At 40.8% G+C, this 20,260-nt stretch overlaps 3 protein-coding genes across 3 annotated transcripts; all 3 read left to right on the top strand.

Moving 5' to 3' along the window:
* Positions 1–15: 15 nt before the first annotated feature.
* Positions 16–2,552, top strand: LOC128362771 (protocadherin gamma-A4-like). The gene has a single exon (XM_053323623.1). The coding sequence runs from the start codon at positions 144–146 to the stop codon at positions 2,550–2,552; it is 2,409 nt and encodes an 802-aa protein (XP_053179598.1). The 5' UTR covers positions 16–143.
* A 2,203-nt stretch (positions 2,553–4,755) lies between these two features.
* LOC128362772 (protocadherin gamma-A11-like) lies at positions 4,756–7,167 on the top strand. The gene has a single exon (XM_053323624.1). The coding sequence runs from the start codon at positions 4,756–4,758 to the stop codon at positions 7,165–7,167; it is 2,412 nt and encodes an 803-aa protein (XP_053179599.1).
* A 7,735-nt stretch (positions 7,168–14,902) lies between these two features.
* LOC128362773 (protocadherin gamma-A11-like) lies at positions 14,903–17,329 on the top strand. The gene has a single exon (XM_053323625.1). It carries the CDS (start codon positions 14,903–14,905, stop codon positions 17,327–17,329), a length of 2,427 nt encoding a protein of 808 aa, XP_053179600.1.
* The last annotated feature ends 2,931 nt before the right edge of the window (positions 17,330–20,260 follow it).

Consider the following 20,260-nt stretch of genomic DNA (forward strand, 5'->3'; position numbering starts at 1 on the left):
GTTGTATCTCAGTTGACGACGAACGCTTCGTGTGTGACTACAACGTCTTTTTATTCTGTTAGACGAAATCGGGAATACACTGGTGATATATTTTGATCTGCTTAGTAGGAGTTTTGAATGTGTTGCTCTGTCTCGCAGTAACAATGGGATCCGGCAGGTTTGAAATGCACTACGGCCTTGCTTGTATGTTTCTTGTCCTCCACCCCGTCTATGGAGACGTCAGCTACTCTATTCCCGAGGAGATGAAACGTGGATCTGTAATTGGAAATATCGCTAAAGATCTGGGACTTGATTTGGGAAGACTGTCTGCTCGCAAGGCTCGTATCGATACGGAGGATAGCAACGTTATGTATTGCGGAGTTAATCTCAATACTGGAGACTTGATTGTTCAGGAAAGGATCGATAGAGAAGGGTTTTGTGGGAAAAAGGCATCGTGTGTCCTAAAACAAGAACTTGTATTAGAAAATCCATTAGAACTGCACCGTATTAACATCCGCGTTCAAGATATTAATGATAATTCACCGCAGTTTAAAGAAGAGTCACTTAAGATTGAAATTCAAGAATCGGCAGAAAAAGGTTCACGTTTTCTCCTGGATGAAGCACACGATGGAGACATCGGAGAAAATGCTGTTCAGGGCTACTCACTTCAGCAGAATGATCACTTTTCATTAAATGTAAAGACAAAGGGCAGTGGGCGAAAATACGGTGAATTAGTCTTAGACAAAAAATTAGATAGAGAAGATAAACATGAGATAATGCTCTTGCTTACCGCATTTGATGGTGGCTCTCCTCAGAGATCAGGCACTGTAGTCATACACGTCACTGTGCTGGATGCTAATGATAATGTACCAGTGTTTAGCCAGACCGTCTATAAAGCCAGTCTGCCTGAAAACTGTCCTCTCGATACTGTTGTGCTTACAGTGAGTGCTACTGATGCAGACGAGGGAGTGAATAGTGAAGTTACTTATGGATTTGACCATGTTTCAGATAAAAACCAAATCTTCTCTCTAAGCCCCAAAACAGGAGAGGTTAAGGTAGCAGGACCTATTGATTATGAAAAAGAGTCATCATATGAAATGCAGATCAGCGCCAAAGATGGTCTGGGATTGGCGTCATATGCAACATTAATAATTGAAATTACGGATATGAATGACAACGCACCAGTTATACACCTGAAATCACTGACTAACCCCATACCTGAGAATGTGTCACCTGGTACAGAGGTGGGCATCATTAATGTGCAGGACAGAGACTCTGAGAATAACAAACAGGTCCGCTGCTCCATTCAGCAAGGCGCTCCTTTTAAATTAGTCCCTTCTATTAAAAACTACTATTCTCTGGTGACTACAGGTCAACTGGACCGTGAACAAGTGTCTGATTACAACATTACAATAACAGCCACTGACGAAGGCTCTCCACCTCTGTCTTCCTCTAAAACTGTTCAGTTATCTCTAGCAGACATCAACGACAACCCACCTGTGTTTGAGGAACAGTCGTACAGCGCATATGTGAGTGAAAATAACAAACCTGGCTCCACTTTATGTTCTGTTACTGCTCGAGACCCCGACTGGAGACAAAACGGTACAGTGATTTATTCTCTGTTAGCTGGTGAGGTGAACGGATCCCCGGTGTCCTCCTATGTATCTGTTAACGGAGACACGGGGGTGATCCACGCTGTGAGGTCGTTTGATTATGAACAATTCAGGAGTTTTAAAGTCCACGTGATGGCCAGAGACAACGGTTCTCCTCCGCTGAGCAGCAACGTGACGGTCAGTGTGTTCATATCGGATATGAATGACAACTCTCCTCAGATACTGTACCCCGCCCCAGAGGGCAACTCCTTCATGACCGAGCTGGTCCCCAAAGCTGCACACGGAGGGTCTCTGGTGTCCAAAGTGATAGCGGTGGACGCAGACTCCGGACAGAACGCCTGGCTGTCCTATCATATAGTGAAATCCACTGATCCGGGACTTTTCAGTATTGGTGTCCACAGCGGAGAGATCAGGACACAGCGGGACATTTCTGAATCTGACAACATGAAACAGAACCTTATTGTGTCAGTGAAAGATAACGGACAGCCCTCTCTCTCTGTCACCTGTTCCATGTATTTACTTATTTCTGATAACTTGGCTGAGGTCCCAGAACTGAAGGATATTTCTTACGATGAGAAGAATTCCAAACTGACCTCTTATCTGATCATCGCGTTGGTGTCTGTGTCCACCTTCTTCCTGACGTTCATAATCATAATCCTTGGTGTGAGGTTTTGTCGCAGGAGAAAGCCCAGACTGTTGTTTGATGGAGCAGTTGCCATCCCCAGCGCTTATCTCCCTCCTAATTACGCAGATGTTGACCCCACAGGAACTTTACGCAGCACTTATAATTATGACGCCTACTTGACAACAGGTTCTAGAACCAGTGACTTTAAGTTCGTTTCATCTTACAATGACAACACTCTGCCTGCTGACCAGACTCTGAGGAAAAGTCCATCAGACTTTGCTGAAGTCTTTGGAGATTGTGATCGCTCTCCTGAGGTACGCATATATTTAATCTAACCCAAATCACGTTTAACCTCTCCATCAAGCTATTTTTATGTATCTGTTTTCAGTGCATTTGTTCCTCTGTTGTTGATTTATTACGTTTTCACATGTGTCACACCGCTAAGAATTATAGTAATTCAAGACTTTTGTCTATACAATTTTTGGAGATCACATAGGTTACTTTAACGAAAGCCTTTACATTTGTGTTCTTTCTATTCGATTACCACTCCATCCTACGGTCTGTTTCACATTGAAGGAACACTTTTTAAATAAGGTTCCCTGTTACTCTGTCCTTAGTGCTGAATTTCTTCTAGATCTCTAATGGAGACCTGGAGATTTTGGCTTGTGTAATTTTTTCTCATTTGCTGAGTTTTGTTTCAATACTTCTGCAAGTAATTTTACATTTGCAACAATACATCGTTTGGTAAAATAATGATGGATTAATTGTCTTTATGTTTTCATATAGTGTTGCTCTGATCTCGTTGCATCGCAAGAGCGTCTTGTGGTTCAGTACTTTATCAAGATTTATTAATCATCAGCAGGAAATAAGACACCTTGTTAGAGCTTTGTGAAATAGTGGAGTTCATGTTTTTCTAGCTTGCTAGCGGAGTTTCGCTGTCCTGAATTGTGCTTCTATATGAAAATACGTTCTCTCTAAAGCTTATGCCATGCCGTCTTAAATACCGTCCATGACTACATCTTATACAGTTACATTTATTTCAGAGATATTTGTGTTTATGTATTTTTTGTTTGATTTACAGCATCCATTGCTGATGAGTGTTAAATTGAACTGTTACATAACTTAAAACTTTACGACATAAATATGTTTGCACATGAATGCATCTATTCAAATACAAGGCATTATAGTCAGGCTTGGACGGATCAGCTTTCAAAAAATATTTAGTTATATCCTGAAATGTGGATATCTTTCATATGTTGCATTTTAATCTCCATTATTATCCTCCATTATATAATGAATTATATCTTTTTGAGCTTTGCAGCAGATGTTAATCAGTGTGAGCCTGTCTTTAAGTTTACCTAACCTCAGTTAAATTATATATCATGCAGCTATAGCACAAGTATAAGATACATCCAGAACCATTGGTCGTTTGTTACAGTTGTTTGATAATGTGTTTAACAGTAATAATCAGTGTTTAATATTTTTGTTGCTTCCTACTGAAGACTCAAATATTAATTTAAATGACTACTTTATGTTTGAGAGAACTCTGATCACCCCCATTTAATTGTAAGAAAAAACAAATTAGTATGTTTATGATTCATTGAGATTGATCTGTCTTTGGTTGCCATGCGTCCCCTTAAAATGAATTACAGCTTGTGATATGTTTGAAAGCACACACTAGTTTTATTTACTGATTATCAAAGTCATATGATGGTACAATAGAATCATTTCCCTGATTAAAAAGCAGCAACACATTTCCCCTTAATGTTTCATTTCTGCAAAAATTACAAGCTGTGGAGTACTTTACAGGATGTGGACACAAAACCTACTGTATATATGGAGACATTTAACACGATTTTCCTGTTTTTCACCTGTTCAAAACGTAAGCCAGTAAGATAGGAAAAAATAGAAGGGCAGGAAAAATACGACCACCGTTTAATCAACGACAGTATGTGAGGTTTCTGCACATAATTTAATATTTAACATGGAGTCTCTAGATGAAACGTAACCTAAACAGAATGCAAAAGTTCCTCTTTTTTTCTGTGGGCATCGTCTGTATAGTATCTACATTTTGAAACATCAAACTTGTTTTTTAAACCAGAGGGTCTTTCACAGACACAGGAACAACAGTTTGATGTTCATCCACATTTTAAAGTGTTTGTTCAATCACAATGTGGTAAAGCTGTCTATAGATGAAGGTTGGTACATGTGTTAATCTATCGATTGGTTGATAACTGTTAAGATAATCTTACACATAATTTAAAAAGAAAAGAAATATTGCATGGTCTTGTAATGTCTAAATACATACTCATGGTGTCAGTGTGTACCAGCAAACGAGACGACACGTTCATTCTCCACCCTTCTCTGACAACGAATTTAAACCCTGCTTCTGGTATTGTACCGCAGTTGACTACATCTGGCTTTCTTATGACTGCAACGATAAGCTTTAGTTATTTAGAAGAATCAGGAATACACTGGTGATATAATTTGACCTGCTTACTGAGAGGTTTGAATGAGTAGCGCTGTCTAGAAGTAACAATGGGATCCGGCAGATTTGCGCTACGCTATGGCCTTGCTTGTATTTTTCTTGTCCTCCACCCCGTCTATGGAGACCTCAGCTACTCTATTCCCGAGGAGATGAAACGTGGATCTGTAATTGGAAATATCGCTAAAGATCTGGGACTTGATTTGGGAAGACTGTCTGCTCGCAAGGCTCGTATCGATACGGAGGATGACAACGTTAAGTATTGCGGAGTTAATCTCAATACTGGAGACTTGATTGTTCAAGAAAGGATCGACAGAGAAGGGCTTTGTGGGAAAAAGGCATCGTGTGTTTTAAAACAAGAACTTGTATTAGAAAATCCATTAGAACTGCACCGTATTAACATCCGCGTTCAAGATATTAATGACAATTCACCGCAGTTTAAAGAAGATTCATTAAAGATTGAAATTCGTGAATCGGCAGACAAGGGTGCACGTTTTCTTCTTGGAGAGGCGCACGATGGAGACATCGGAGAAAATTCTGTTCAAGGCTACTCACTTCAGCAGAATGATCACTTTAAACTAAACGTGAACACGAAATCTGGTGGACGAAAGTACTGCGAACTAGTCTTAGACAAAGAATTAGATAGAGAAGATAAAAAAGAGATGATGCTCTTGCTTACCGCATTTGATGGTGGCTCTCCTCAGAGATCAGGCACTGTAGTCATACACGTCACTGTGTTGGATGCTAATGATAATGTACCAGTGTTTAGCCAGACCGTCTATAAAGCCAGTCTGCCTGAAAACTCTCCTCTTGATGCTGAAGTGATCACAGTGAGTGCTACTGATGCAGACGAGGGAGTGAATAGTGAAATTACCTATGAATTTGATCATGTTTCAGGTGAAGACAGTAATGTATTTTCGTTACACTCAAAAACGGGGGAGGTTAGAGTCGCTGGAGCTATTGATTATGAAAAAGTGTCATCTTATGAAATGCAGATAAGCGCCAAAGATGGTCTGGGATTAGTTTCATATGCAACATTAGTTATTGACGTCACTGATGTGAACGACAATGCACCAGTAATACACCTTAAATCACTGACTAACCCCATACCTGAGAATGTGTCACCTGGTACAGAGGTGGGCATCATTAATGTGCAGGACAGAGACTCTGAGAATAATAAACAGGTACGCTGCTCCATTCAGCAAGGCGCCCCTTTTAAGTTAGTCCCTTCTATTAAAAACTACTATTCTCTGGTGACTACAGGTCAACTGGACCGTGAACTAGTGTCTGATTACAACATTACAATCACTGCCACTGACGAAGGCTCTCCACCTCTGTCCTCTTCTAAAACTGTTCAGTTATCTGTAGCAGACATCAACGACAACCCACCTGTGTTTGAGGAACAGTCGTACAGCGCATATGTGAGTGAAAATAACAAACCTGGCTCCACTTTATGTTCCGTTACTGCTCGAGACCCCGACTGGAGACAAAACGGTACAGTGATTTATTCTCTGTTAGCTAGTGAGGTGAACGGAGCCCCGGTGTCCTCCTATGTATCTGTTAACGGAGACACGGGGGTGATCCACGCAGTGAGGTCGTTTGATTATGAACAGTTCAGGAGTTTTAAAGTCCACGTGATGGCCAGAGACAACGGTTCTCCTCCGCTGAGCAGCAACGTGACCGTCAGTGTGTTCATATCAGATGTGAATGACAACTCTCCTCAGATACTGTACCCCGCCCCGGAGGGCAACTCCTTCATGACCGAGCTGGTTCCCAAAGCTGCACACGGAGGGTCTCTGGTGTCCAAAGTGATAGCGGTGGACGCGGACTCCGGACAGAACGCCTGGCTGTCCTATCATATAGTGAAATCCACTGATCCGGGACTTTTCACTATTGGTGTCCACAGCGGAGAGATCAGGACACAGCGGGACATTTCTGAATCTGACAGCATGAAACAGAACCTTATTGTGGCAGTGAAAGATAACGGACAGCCCTCTCTCTCTGTCACCTGTTCCATGTATTTACTTATTTCTGATAACTTGGCTGAGGTCCCAGAACTGAAGGATATTTCTTACGATGAGAAGAATTCCAAATTGACTTCTTATCTGATCATCGCACTGGTGTCTGTGTCCACCTTTTTTCTGACCTTCATCATCATCATCCTGGGTGTGAGGTTTTGTCGCAGGAGAAAGCCCAGACTGTTGTTTGATGGAGCAGTTGCCATCCCCAGCGCTTATCTCCCTCCTAATTACGCAGATGTTGACCCCACAGGAACTTTACGCAGCACTTATAATTATGACGCCTACTTGACAACAGGTTCTAGAACCAGTGACTTTAAGTTCGTTTCATCTTACAATGACAACACTCTGCCTGCTGACCAGACTCTGAGGAAAAGTCCATCAGACTTTGCTGAAGTGTTTGGAGATTGTGATCGCTCTCCTGAGGTACGCATATATTTAATCTAACCCAAATCGTGTTTAACGTCTCGATCAAGCTATTTTTATGTATCTGTTTTCAGTGCATTTGTTCCTCTGTTGTTGATTAATAACGTTTTCACATGTGTCACACTACTAAGAATCATAATAATTCAAGAGTTTTGTCGATACCATTTTTTGGAGATCACATAGGTTACTTTAACGAAAGCCTTTACATTTGTTTTCTTTCTATTCGATTACCACTCCATCCTACGTTCTGTTTCACATTGAAGGAACACCTTTTTTGAATACGGTTCCCTGTTACTCTGTCCTTGGTGCTGAATTGCTTCTAGCTCTCTCATGGAGACCTGGAGATTTTGGCTTGTGTAATTTTTTCTCCTTTGCTGAGTTTTGTTTCAATACTTCTGCAAGTAATTTTACATTTGCAACAATACATCGTTTGGTAAAATAATGATGGATTAATTGCCTTTATGTTTTCATATGTTGTTGCTCTAATCTCATTGCATCGCAAGAGCGTCTTGTGGTTCAGTACTTTCTCAAGATTTATTAATCATCAGCAGTAAACAGTACGCCTTGTTAGAGCTTTGTGAAATAGTGGAATTCATGTTTCCATCTTTTTGAGCTTTGCAGCAGATGTTAATCAGTGTGAGCCTGTCTTTAAGTTTACCTAACCTCAGTTAAATTATATATCATGCAACAATAGCACAAGTATAAGATACATCCAGAACTATTGGTCGTTTGTTACAGTTGTTTGATAATGTGTTTAACAGTAACAATCGGTGTTTAATATTTGTGTTGCTTACTACTGAAGACTCAAGTATTAATTTAAATTACTACTTTATGTTTGAGAGGACTCTGATTTCCCCCATTTAACTGTAAGAAAAAGTAGTAGGTTTATGATTAATTGAGATTGATCTCTTTGCTTACCATGAGTCCCCTTAAAATGAATTACAGCTTGTGATATGTTTGAAAGCACACACGAGTTTTATTTACTGATTATCAAAGTCATATGATGGTACAATAGAATCATTTCCCTGATTAAAAAGCAGTAACACATTTCCCCTTAATGTTTCATTTCTGCAAAAATTACAAGCTGTGGAGTGCTTTACAGGATGTGGACACAAAACCTACTGTATATATGGAGACATTTAACACGATTTTCCTGTTTTAAAACTGTTCAAAACGTAACCCAGTAAGATAGGAAAAAATAGAAGGGCAGGAAAATACGACCACCGTTTAATCAACGACAGTATGTGAGGTTTCTGCACATAATTTAATATTTAACATGGAGTCTCTAGATGAAACGTAACCTAAACAGAATGCAAAAGTTCCTCTTTTTTCTGCGGGCATCGTCTGTATAGTATGTACATTTTGAAACATCAAACTTGTTTTTTAAACCAGAGGGTCTTTCACAGACACAGGAACAACAGTTTGATGTTCATCCACATTTTAAAGTGTTTGTTCAATCACAATGTGGTAAAGCTGTCTATAAGGTAACCACAAATTGGTACATGTGTTAATCTATCGATTGATTGAATACTGTTAACATAATCTTACACATAATTTAAAAAGACAACAAATTATGCATGGCCTTGCTATGTCTACAGAAATACTCATGGTGTCAGTGTGTACCAGCAAACGAGAAGACACGTTCATTCTCCACCCTTCTCTGACGACGAATTTAAACCCTGCTTCTGGTATTGTTTCAAATGTTTTTATTGTGAAGCAGATAGTATATCAAATATACAGTACATCCATCTTGGTTTATGCAATGCTTCAATATTTTGTAATATAAGTGACAAAGGCGTCCTACGAACAAGTAAATAATTGAAAGAAAAAGAAAAAATAAATAAATAAATAAAATAAAAAATCAAAAAAAAATAGATGGGAGAAAAATCAAAAAATCAAAAGAAAAAATATACAAAATTAAGTAAATACATTATTGAAATAAATAAATAATAATACCTCCCTCCCTGACCCACCCCATCCCACCCACCCAGTACTACTCAGGTTGTCCTACATCCTGGTTCAAGAAAGAAATAATCGGTTGCCACATCTTTTTGAAGTCTTCCAACCTACCACTAAGAGAATAACGAATCCTTTCAAGGTGCAATGTGTCAGTCAGTGCCGTTAACCATTCCTTGAAAGTAGGTGTCTCCGTTTTTTTCCAGTGGAGGAGAACAAGTTTTTTCCCACAGAGGAGACCATAGGATAAAAGGCGGCGCTGTGTAATCTGCAGGTTCCCAATGTTCCCTGATGTCCCTAGTATAACCAAGAGAGGATCTGGTTGTAATGTAGTCTTGAAGACTTTTGAGAAAAAAGAAAACACCGCTGTCCAGAAATGCTCTAGTTTGGGGCATAGTGTGTAGCTATGAAGTAGATTTGCCTCCTCTTGGTTACATTTTCCACAGATGGGTGATATTTCTGGGAATATTCTATGTAATTTTACTCTTGAGTAATGCAGCCTATGCAGGGTCTTAAACTGGATCAGACAGTGTCTAGCATTTAGGGAGCAAGTGTTGATATATCTCAGGCTTCCCTTCCATATATCCTCCGCTATCGTCATACCCAATTCTTTTTCCCAGCCTTCTTTTATGTATGCCGTATTCACCTGATCTAGCTCCTGAAGTGAGTCGTATATAGCTGAAACTGCATTCCTCTCCGTCGTGCAATCTCTAAGACATCTGTCTAGCTTGTCAGGGGTAGCATTTTCAAAATGGTCCAAATGTGTCCTTACAAAATGTCTGGCTTGAAGATATCTAAAAAAATCACTTTTTGACAGACCATAATTCTCCTGTAGTTGTTGAAATGATGCAAATGAACCACCTATGTACAGGTCACCTACACTGTACAGTCCAAATTCTTTCCATCTATCAAAGCCTCCATTTATAATAGAAGGGGTGAATGATGGGTTTGCTGCTATTGGAAGTGTAAAGGATAGTTTCCTAAGTTTGAGTTGTTTTGATATTTGCCTCCAGATTTGAATAGTGCTATGTATAATTGGGTTGTAACTATAGTATGATTTTTTAAGATGGATGGGAGACATCACAATAGCACCAATCGAATATGGAAAACAATCCTCTCGCTCTATGTCCAGCCAGCTGGCGAGCAAAACTGTTTCGTCTAGCCAGTAGGAGATGCATCGGATATTTGCTGCCCAATAGTACCTGACAAAATCCGGGAGGGCCAGCCCACCATTTGTTTTGCTCTTGCAAAGATGCCCCTTTCTAATCCTATGTGTTTTGTAATTCCAAATAAATGAAAGAATCATAGAATCCAGTTTTTTAAAGTAGGTTTTACTAAGGAAGATGGGTAAGTTTTGAAAGAGGTATAGTAACTGAGGGAGACAGACCATTTTGACTGCATTCACTCTACCTATCAAGGAAATAGGGAGGGTTTTCCAGAACTCCAGTTTGTTTTTAAACTTATTTAATATAGCCATATAATTAGCGTCGAATAATTTACTATATTTCTTTGTAATTTCTAACCCCAAGTATGTGAATTTCTCCTGTGCCAGTCTGAATGGAGTTTGTTCTAATGCACCTGGGTCACTGCATCGCACTGGCATCAGCTCACTTTTTGTCCAGTTCACTCTGTATCCAGAGAACGAACTAAATAAATCAATTGTCTCCAATAAAACAGGCATTGAAGTTTGTGGCTCCGTAATAAAGGTCAAAATGTCATCCGCATAAAGCGATATTTTATTTGTTGTGTACTCTGTGTCATAACCATGGATTTCTTTATTTGTACGAATGGTCTCCGCTAATGGCTCCAGTGCTAGTGCAAACAATAAGGGGCTAAGAGGGCACCCTTGTCTAGTGCCTCTATGTAGGTTAATTGTCTCTGACATTGTCTGATTAGTGAGAACTCTAGCAGTGGGATTGGAGTAAAGTAATTTTATCCATGAGATAAATCTTGTTCCAAGTCCAAATTTTTCTAATACAGCATATAAATATGGGAATTCTACACAATCAAAAGCCTTTTCGGCATCCAAACTCAGAATGAAAAGATCTTCTTTTGGATGCCGAGGGGAGTGCAGAATATTAAGTAGGCGTCTAACATTATGAAATAAGTGCCTGCCTGGGATAAACCCGGTCTGATCCGGATGTATCAGCTTGGTTACAAGAGGGCTGAGTCTCGAAGCCAGAGTTTTAGCCAAGATTTTCAAATCAGAATTCAGTAGTGACACTGGTCTATATGAGCCCACCTGCTCCAAGTCCTTCCCCTTCTTTGGGATAAGTGTTATTGTAGCCTCGTTCAGTGTTGATGGTAATTTGCCATCCTCCAAGGATTTTTTATACATCCTGAGAAGAAATGGGGATAGTTTATTACCAAATTTTTTATAGAACTCATTACATATCCCGTCTGGTCCCGGGCTCTTTCCATTCTTTAGGGAATTAATTGTTTTCTTTATATCTCCCTCTGTAATTTCCATTCCTAAGGAATTCTGCTCACTCTCTGACAGTGTTGGTAATTGACATGTATTTAGGAACTGTTTCATGGTCTCAGGAGCATGTGCCTGGGAGCTGTATAAAGCCTCATAATAATGGCGAAATGCGTTATTAACATCGTTTTGTGATGTGACAGGGGTGCCAGTTCCTGAACTTATCTTATGAATAGCTCTATCACTTTCCCTTTTCCGCAATTGCCTAGCCAACAGCTTATGAGGTTTATCCCCAAATTCAAAAAAAGTCTGTTTAGTAAAAGTAAAAGCTTTAGAAATTTTTTCAGACAGAAGTGTATTGAGCTGGTATTTAAGGGCTGAGATTTTATTGTGTTTCTCTGCAGAGGGCCGGGCAGCATTTTCTGCATCTAGTTTTCGTATCTGCTCCTCTAAGTCTGTCTGTTTTCGATTGTTGCGTTTCTTTTGTGAGGACTGATAGGAAATAATGCATCCTCTTATATATGCTTTGAAAGATTCCCACAAAAGAACTGGGGAGATGTCATCTTTATCATTTGTTTCAAAAAATATTGCTATGTGAGTCTCCAAATATTCGCAGAATCCTTTCCTTGTTAGCAACTGCGGATCAAGCCTCCAGGATCTAAAGTTTCTTCTCAGCTCAAGCAGCTGCAGTGAGACAGAAACCGGGCAATGATCTGAGATTATTATATTGTGATATTTAACATTATTCACCCCAGATAGAAGTTTGCTGTCTAACAGAAAAAAATCGATTCTGGAGTACACATTATGTGCTCGAGAATGAAACGAATATTCTCTACCGGATGCATTCAAGGTTCTCCACACATCTACCAAATTGGTATTTTTAATAAATGAATTCAGAAAATTGGAAGCATTGGATTGAGGTGATCTTTGATTTGATGATTTGTCCAGATAGGTATCTAAAACCAGATTGAAATCCCCACCGATAATGAGATTCGTGCTTGAGATGTCTGGGATCATACTAAAAGTCTTTCTAAAAAATTCTGGGTCATCCCAATTTGGTCCATACACGTTCAGTAATGTGATTGGTATGGAGTGTATCTCTCCTGCGACCATGATGAATCTCCCATCTTTGTCAGCTAAGGTAGATTTATGCAAAAAGGGAACATTTTTACGAATTATTATGGCTGCTCCCCTTGCCTTGGCATTAAATTTGGAATGGTATACTTGGTTTATCCAACTGGCTCTAATTTTATTGTGTGCTTCATTTTTCAGATGTGTCTCCTGCAAAAAAATCACATCCGCTCGGATCTGTCTCAAATGAGATAGTACCTTCCCTCGTTTTATCGGTTCATTAATTCCATTTACATTCCATGAGCAAAATGTTAGACTTCCCCCTATTCTCATGTCTCCCCCTGCCATGTCAGTATGTGTAGCTATGATGGCACATCTGCTTCACCTGTGATCTCTGACATGGCGTCTCTATTTCTGTGTATTTTATTCTAAGTAGCACTTTTGCCCACCCTGCCCTTGTCCCAATGTGCTCCGTAAAGAAAAGCCCCAGCAAAAAGAAAAAGCCCGTCTCCCAACGGGTCAACCTACAGTCAAAAACCTGGGAGTGTAAACAGGCCTCTTCCCAAGAGGTCCCATCTCCCCAACTCTTATCAAAAAACCTATTCTTAATCTTTATCCTACTCATACAGTAACTGTGTAGCTCAGCAGTTATGTAAACAATCAAAAGCCTTAATAAACTGTGATTATATTGATTCTAACGATAACTGGGAATATTCATATTCAAATGATGAACAGAGAATCTTAGGACACAGTATTTTGTTCCTCTCCTGATGCCGAGTTGAATGTACGTGAAGAGTTTTATAAACGGCCCCAAATAGAGTGAGGAAAGGTTCTAACCCTGTTGCCAGCTCAGTAAAAGAAAATATATATACATATTAGTCTCAGCTTATTAAACCAAAATGTGAAAGGGATATCTTATAGCACACTAAGACTAATAACATTAATCGTGACTTTAAATGTAAACAAAACGCCGGCAATCGCCGTGATTTCTGGTCACCTGTTGAAGTCCTCAGATTCAGTTCATCTCAAGGAATGAGATTTACACATATCTGGACCCTTGTTGTAGTCTCACCATCACCTCACTCTGATGGCCCGAAATGGCGGGTTGCGTATTGGCGCGCTTCTTCTGGATCCGTGAAGAGCCTCTCTGACCCGTTGTGTGTCACCCGTAGCTTGGCAGGATACAGGAGTCCGAACTTGACCCCGGGTTTGTCACGTAGTATTTTTCTGGCTGGGGTGAAGGCAGCTCGGCGTCTTGCGACTTCAGGTGGCAGGTCTCTGAAGATCTGTATCCGCTGGCCCTGGTACATTAGATCTCTGATGGACATCGCCTTCTGCATTATATCTTCATAAGCGTGGCAGTAATGCAGCCTTGCAATAAAGTGCCGAGGGGGTTCACCGTTGTCAGGTCGTTTCCTCAGGGCTCTATGGGCTCGGTCTATGACTGGTGCCTCTGTAAGGTTTAACACCTCCTTTAGCAGCTGAGCCACAAACTCTCTCGGCTTTTGACCATTTTCACTCCCTTCTTTAATTCCGGCCATTCTCAGATTCTGTCGTTTCGAACGGCCTTCCAGGTCAAGGCATTTCTCTGATAGTGCTTCAACTTGCCCAGAGAGTTTCTTAACTTTGTTTTCTAGCTCTTGTATTGTGTCTGAAGTGTCGTTAGCAGCATCGGCTAGCTCCTTCAGAGCTTGGTCTTGTGCGCCCATTTGGGTACTAAGCGCCGATATTGCTGTGTCATTATCGGTTCTCAGCGCCGCTATTTCCCCTCTTAAGGTGTACTTTACCTCCGAAATCTCCGCCTCGATCTTGTTGCAAATGTCCGACTTCACACGCGCCAGCTCTGTGTGGAGTGATGTTATGGCCTTTAGCACCTCGTTGCTATCCGCCTGCTGGGCGCTCTCACCGGCTTTCGTCTCGATAGCTGAGCCCGAGGCTTCATGCGGGTCCGTCTCCTCGTCCAGGTCGTGTCTCGGATTAGTTTTTCTCGGCATTTTCGACGTGCCTGATCTCGTATGAAAGTTCTCAAACTGTTACTGGATAAATTTCCCAAAGTTTCGTCCGTATGGCTTTGTTGAAATGGAGTTTTAAACTTAAAATCTGCAAGAGCTACAGGAGAGTGCGTCCTACTCGCTCATCGCTCAACAGCGCCCCCCTGCTTCTGGTATTGTACCGCAGTTGACTACATACGACTTTCTCATGACTGCAACGATACGCTTTACTTATTTAGAAAAATCAGGAATACACTGGTGATATAATTTGACCTGCTGACTGAGAGGTTTGAATGAGTAGCGCTGTCTAGAAATAACAATGGGATCCGGCAGATTTGCACTACGCTACGGCCTTGCTTGTATTTTTCTTGTCCTCCACCCCGTCTATGGAGACGTCAGCTACTCTATTCCCGAGGAGATGAAACGTGGATCTGTAATTGGAAATATCGCTAAAGATCTGGGACTTGATTTGGGAAGACTGTCTGCTCGCAAGCCTCGTATCGATACGGAGGATAGCAACGTTAAGTATTGCGGAGTCAATTTTAATACCGGAGACTTGATTGTACAAGAAAGGATCGACAGAGAAGGGCTTTGTGGGAAAAAGGCATCGTGTGTTTTAAAACAAGAACTTGTATTAGAAAATCCATTAGAACTGCACCGTATTAACATCCGCGTTCAAGATATCAATGACAATTCACCGCAGTTTAAAGAAGATTCACTTAAGATTGAAATTAGTGAATCGGCAGACAAGGGTGCACGTTTTCTTCTTGGAGAGGCACACGATGGAGACATCGGAGAAAATTCTGTTCAAGGCTACTCACTTCAGCAGAATGATCACTTTAAACTAAACGTGAACACGAAATCTGGTGGACGAAAGTACTGCGAACTAGTCTTAGACAAAGAATTAGATAGAGAAGATAAAAAAGAGATGATGCTCTTGCTTACCGCATTTGATGGTGGCTCTCCTCAGAGATCAGGCACTGTAGTCATACACGTCACTGTGCTGGATGCTAATGATAATGTACCAGTGTTTAGCCAGACCGTCTATAAAGCCAGTCTGCCTGAAAACTCTCCTCTCGATACTGTTGTGATCACAGTGAGTGCTACTGATGCAGACGAAGGTTTAAATAGTGAAATTACCTATGAATTTGATCATGTTTCAGGTGATGATAGTAATGTATTTTCTTTACATTCTAAAACGGGGGAGGTTAGAGTCGCTGGGTCTATTGATTATGAAAAAGTGTCATCATATGAAATGCAGATAAGCGCAAAAGATGGTCTGGGATTAGTTTCATATGCAACATTAGTTATTGACGTCACTGATGTGAATGACAATGCACCAGTTATTTACCTGAAATCATTGACTAACCCCATACCTGAGAATGTGTCACCTGGTACAGAGGTGGGCATCATTAATGTGCAGGACAGAGACTCTGAGAATAATAAACAGGTCCGTTGCTCCATTCAGCAAGGCGCCCCTTTTAAGTTAGTCCCCTCTATTAAAAACCACTACTCTCTGGTGACTACTGGTCAACTGGACCGTGAACTAGTGTCTGATTACAACATTACAATCACTGCCACTGACGAGGGCTCTCCACCTCTGTCCTCCTCTAAAACTGTTCAGTTATCTGTAGCAGACATCAACGACAACCCACCTGTGTTTGAGGAACAGTCGTACAGCGCATATGTGAGTGAAAATAACAAACCTGGCTCCACTTTATGTTCCGTTACTGCTCGAGACCCCGACTGGAGACAAAACGGTACAGTGATTTACTCTCTGTTAGCTGGTGAGGTGAACGGAGCCCCGGTGTCCTCCTATGTATCTGTTAACGGAGACACGGGAGTGATCCACGCTGTGAGGTCGTTTGATTATGAACAGTTCAGGAGTTTTAAAGTCCACGTGATGGCCAGAGACAACGGTTCTCCTCCGCTGAGTAGCAATGTGACCGTCAGTGTGTTCATATCGGATGTGAATGACAACTCTCCTCAGATACTGTACCCCGCCCCGGAGGGCAACTCCTTCATGACCGAGCTGGTCCCCAAAGCTGCACACGGAGGCTCTCTGGTGTCCAAAGTGATAGCGGTGGATGCGGACTCCGGACAGAACGCCTGGCTGTCCTATCATATAGTGAAATCCACTGATCCTGGACTTTTTAGTATTGGTGTCCACAGCGGAGAGATCAGGACACAGCGAGACATTTCTGAATCTGACAACATGAAACAGAACCTTATTGTGTCAGTGAAAGATAACGGACAGCCCTCTCTCTCTGCCACCTGTTCCATGTATTTACTTATTTCTGATAACTTGGCTGAGGTCCCAGAACTGAAGGATATTTCTTACGATGAGAAGAATTCCAAACTGACTTCTTATCTGATCATCGCACTGGTGTCTGTGTCCACCTTTTTTCTGACCTTCATCATCATCATCCTGGGTGTGAGGTTTTGTCGCAGGAGAAAGCCCAGACTATTGTTTGATGGAGCAGTTGCCATCCCCAGCGCTTATCTCCCTCCTAATTACGCAGATGTTGACCCCACAGGAACTTTACGCAGCACTTATAATTATGACGCCTACTTGACAACAGGTTCTAGAACCAGTGACTTTAAGTTCGTTTCATCTTACAATGACAACACTCTGCCTGCTGACCAGACTCTGAGGAAAAGTCCATCAGACTTTGCTGCCGTCTTTGGAGATTGTGATCGTTCCCCTGAGGTATTCACACATTTAATTTCAGTTAACTCGTGTTAAACCTCCCCCTTTAAAATTTGTATTTAAATATGACAGCTTTTGTATTCATCTAGTCCTCCCAAACAATATTCATATATTGCTAGCAAACAGCCGTTATTGCAAATTTCACATAGGCTTGTAACAATCATCACATTTCTTCCTTTAACGTACAAAACTGCGATAAAACTCCTCTTTACATGGAAGATAGTTCGCTACTCATACACATACACATTATACACACGTGTCACTGCTTTTGTACTGGTTTTCAACACTTTTGCTGACCTGGAAATACAGAAACACAAGCACATTAGCTCAGCGTTGCTGTATGCCTTTGTTTACTGAATGAGACGCCCCTCCTTTCCCACCTGAAGGACCCCTCAGCTGTCTGTGTGAGCTTACTCCAATATCACTGAATTAACCTTCTAAAATATTACAGTTTCTCTTTCCGCTCAATAAGTATGAGTAAAGATCATGAGTGAATAAACACAAATGAATCAAAACAATCACAAATTACACATAAGAGTGAGTTGGGGATGTGCTAAATCTCCATTAATATGTCCAACCTCACTGTGGGTCCCACACTTCACTCACGCACCCAGACCCTTATTAATACACTCTCCTGTCAATTCTTGTCACTTATTTCGATTTTTTTTCAGCCCAATCTTTAAATGTATTGTCTTTCAGTTCATCAGTCTCTATTTGATCGCATGTTTGCTCATTATAATCTTCTAATGTGGCAAAACATTTCCAGTATGATCCTTGTTGCTCTGTCCTTGGTGCTGATTCCTGTTACTCTGTCGTTGGTGATGACCTCCGTTTAATTTTCTGATGCATTTTTAGAGCTTTTGTCCATCTGTAGTCGAGGCTGTTGTCTTTATCCTCCTTCTATGAATTTGTTTTAAAGCTTTACTATAATACACCCTATGGCGAAATGCTTAGCTCTTTTGTTTCTATATTTCCACATGCCGTTGTTGTGATGTGCTTTCACTGTAAGAGCATATTCAGGATTGACACTAATTCGAAGTGTATTTACAGATAATTTCTTTAACCTTCTTTTTATTTCCAAGTGTTAAGTTGTTAGAGCAGTATGAGCAAACTGAAAGCAGAGTCAGTGTGTGTGTTTATTTTGTTTTTACAAGAGGAGTCTGGCATTCTCCATCCCATCAGGAGGTTAGGGATGTAAAGAATGTGCAGAAAGGTAGGAAAAGTGCAACCACCATTTCATCAAGAAGTGACAGTAGATTGTTAGACATCAGTTCAAAATGCAGCATTTTTCTTTTGAGTAAAAATGAAAAATCTAAAGACATATAAAACAACGACCCTCCTCCCTCTTTGGACATAGTATAGTTCCTTTGCTTTTCATAATCTCCATACACCAGCACTGATGTCCAGTGGGGTTTTTCCAAAGATAAGGTTAATACAAACTCACGTGTCTGTTTCTTTTTAAAATTACAAACGTGTAAGTGGTGTTATAGCGCATGTTTTTTTTTTTAAATTATAATTACTGGCCAATAAATTTGCGTCCATTAAAAAACAAACATACAAAGTAGATAAAATCACACTTGGTCTTGTTATGTCTACAGAAATACTCATGGTGTCAGTGTGTACCAGCAAACGAGAAGACGCGTTCATTCTCCACCCTTCTCTGACAACGAAATCAAAACCTTATTCCGGTAGGTTATTGTACCTCAGTTGACTACAAAAGCGTCGTCTGTGACTGCAGTTTGTTTATTAGAGGACATCAGGAATACTCCGGTGATATATATCGACCTGCTTATAGTTCTGTCTCGCACTAACAATGGGATACAGCAGGGCTGCGCTGCATTACGGCCTTACTTGTATTTTTCTTGTCCTCCACCCCGTCTATGGAGACGTCAGCTACTCTGTTCCAGAGGAGATTAAACGTGGATCTGTAATTGGAAATATCGCTAGAGATCTGGGACTTGATTTGGGAAGACTGTCTGCTCGCAAGGCTCGTATCGATACGGAGCTTAACAACGTTAAGTATTGCGGAGTTAATCTCGATACCGGAGACTTGATTGTACAAGAAAGGATCGACAGAGAAGGGCTTTGTGGGAAAAGGGCATCGTGTGTTTTAAAACAAGAACTTGTGCTGGAAAAGCCATTTGAACTGCACCGTATTAACATCCGCGTTCAAGATATCAATGACAATTCACCGCAGTTTAAAGAGGATTCACTTAAGATTGAAATTAGTGAATCGGCAGCCAAGGGTGCACGTTTTCTTCTTGGAGAGGCACACGATGGAGACATCGGAGAAAATTCTGTTCAAGGCTACTCACTTCAGCAGAATGATCACTTTAAACTAAACGTGAACACGAAATCTGGTGGACGAAAGTACTGCGAACTAGTCTTAGACAAAGAATTAGATAGAGAAGATAAAAAAGAGATGATGCTCTTGCTTACCGCATTTGATGGTGGCTCTCCTCAGAGATCAGGCACTGTAGTCATACACGTCACTGTGCTAGATGCTAATGATAATGTACCAGTGTTTAGCCAGACCGTCTATAAAGCCAGTCTGCCTGAAAACTCTCCTCTAGATACTGTTGTGATCACAGTGAGTGCTACTGATGCAGACGAAGGTTTAAATAGTGAAATTACCTATGAATTTGATCATGTCTCAGGTGACGATAGTAATGTATTTTCGTTACACTCAAAAACGGGGGAGGTCAGAGTCGCTGGAGCTATTGATTATGAAAAAGAGTCATCTTATGAAATGCAGATAAGCGCAAAAGATGGTCTGGGATTAGTTTCATATGCAACATTAGTTATTGACGTTACTGATGTGAATGACAATGCACCAGTTATTTACCTGAAATCATTGACTAACCCCATACCTGAGAATGTGTCACCTGGTACAGAGGTGGGCATCATTAACGTACAGGATGCAGACTCAGAAAATAATGGACAGGTTCGCTGCTCCATTCAGCAAGG

Source organism: Scomber japonicus, chromosome 8 (assembly GCF_027409825.1).
Source record: "Scomber japonicus isolate fScoJap1 chromosome 8, fScoJap1.pri, whole genome shotgun sequence".
In the NCBI taxonomy this organism is placed as follows: domain Eukaryota; kingdom Metazoa; phylum Chordata; class Actinopteri; order Scombriformes; family Scombridae; genus Scomber; species Scomber japonicus.

What these genes read in the sequence shown, in the direction of transcription:
- LOC128362772 (XM_053323624.1), top strand. Translation starts at nt 4,756, where the DNA reads ATGGGATCCGGCAGATTTGCGCTACGCTATGGCCTTGCTTGTATTTTT.
- LOC128362771 (XM_053323623.1), top strand. Translation starts at nt 144, where the DNA reads ATGGGATCCGGCAGGTTTGAAATGCACTACGGCCTTGCTTGTATGTTT.
- LOC128362773 (XM_053323625.1), top strand. Translation starts at nt 14,903, where the DNA reads ATGGGATCCGGCAGATTTGCACTACGCTACGGCCTTGCTTGTATTTTT.